Below are 1,496 nucleotides of genomic sequence, written 5' to 3'. Positions count from 1 at the left end.
AATCAATGAAATTGATATTAAACCAAAGAGAATTATATTTAAATTAATTAAAGAATACCTTAAAGTATCATTGAAAGAAGCAGAAGAGATATATATTGTATCAATGAAAGATTATTTCTTTGAAGAGTTATTTGATAAATGTAAGAAATTATGTATTGATGAATGTGAGAATTGTCAATTCATAATCGACAAGAATCAAATCAAAGAAATGAAAATAACAAAATGTAAAAATACAGAAATCATAGGGAAGTTAGATAATATTGAAGAAATCATCACAATAGATAATGAAGAATGTAATATTCCAGAAACAACGAAAGTTATAAAAGAAGATACAGAAATAATAGAAATGGATAATACAAATAAAGATATAGAAATAGAAACAGATAAAACCCATATTATAATAAGAAATATTCATGAACGTAATATTAAAATTAAAAGTGATATTAACAGTGATGTTACAATAGAAAATTGTAAAAGTATCACACTTGAAGGAGAACATGAACACTATGGAAATATTCAATTCATTAATTGTAAGAATAATAAAGAAACTCTATTTAATAATCAAGATAATAGATCAAAAATTAGATGTGCTAGATCAATATCAATTAATAAATGTGAGAATATTAATTTTGAAATTTATGGAACTAAAAAGTTATTAGAAGTTATTGATAGTAAAGTGTGTATTTCAGTAAGATCATTTTCTCATAATAAACTAAACATTGACACAATACATATTGAAAACTCTGAGTTATATAATTTTGATTCATATTTATCATGTAACAAAGCAATTTTAAATAATAGTACTGGAGTTAATGAAATCATTGAACTATGTGAAGAAGAACTTATAATGAAAAGAATAAATGACACGCAATTCATGTTAGACCAATCTTTGAAGAAAGTTGAAATGGAAGAATGTAGTGGAATTGATATTAATAATGATGTTAAAGGAAAAGAAGTTAAAATGATAAGATGTCATAATATGAAGATGATTGATACATCAAATTCAATCAACCAGATTGAATGTGATAATATTGAAGTAATAACAGAACAACAAAACAGAATGATGAGAGAATTTATTCCTAATAATATGCCAATGGAAGGATTTATGCATAATAATATTCCAATGAGAGGATTTATTCCTGATAATATGCCAATGGGGGAGGATTCGGAGATGGATTCGGTATTTAGTCAAGAAAGTAACGATGATGAATAACTTGATTCATTTTTGATAAATTTGATTGATTAAAATAAAAGATTTAACAAATAATAAACAATGTTATGATTGGTGAATGATAAATGATATTCAATAAATAAAATCAAATTCAAAATAACTCTTCATCAATAATTCATTTATTGATATAATAAGTTTATCATAATAAAGTTTATCATCAACAAAAATACAATTCAATTATTAATGTAATAACACTTATTTTCATTGATAAAGAGAATAAAGAAATTAAATGTTTATAATGATGATTAAACTAGAGTATGAGAAC

At 23.1% G+C, this 1,496-nt stretch overlaps 1 protein-coding gene across 1 annotated transcript, besides 1 other annotated feature; it reads left to right on the top strand.

Moving 5' to 3' along the window:
• Window positions 1-30: 30 nt before the first annotated feature.
• Window positions 31-52: a sequence feature (AT_rich).
• Window positions 53-103: 51 nt separating this feature from the next.
• EDI_342690 (uncharacterized protein) lies at window positions 104-1,213 on the top strand (the record flags this gene model as incomplete). The annotated part of the gene is made up of 1 exon (XM_001741029.1): window positions 104-1,213. The coding sequence occupies one exon, from the start codon at window positions 104-106 to the stop codon at window positions 1,211-1,213; it is 1,110 nt and encodes a 369-aa protein (XP_001741081.1).
• Window positions 1,214-1,496: the final 283 nt, after the last annotated feature.

Source organism: Entamoeba dispar, genomic scaffold (assembly GCF_000209125.1).
Source record: "Entamoeba dispar SAW760 scf_1105229463499 genomic scaffold, whole genome shotgun sequence".
Lineage (NCBI taxonomy): Eukaryota > Evosea > Mastigamoebida > Endamoebidae > Entamoeba > Entamoeba dispar.
This window is presented reverse-complemented; position numbering and strand designations above follow the sequence as displayed.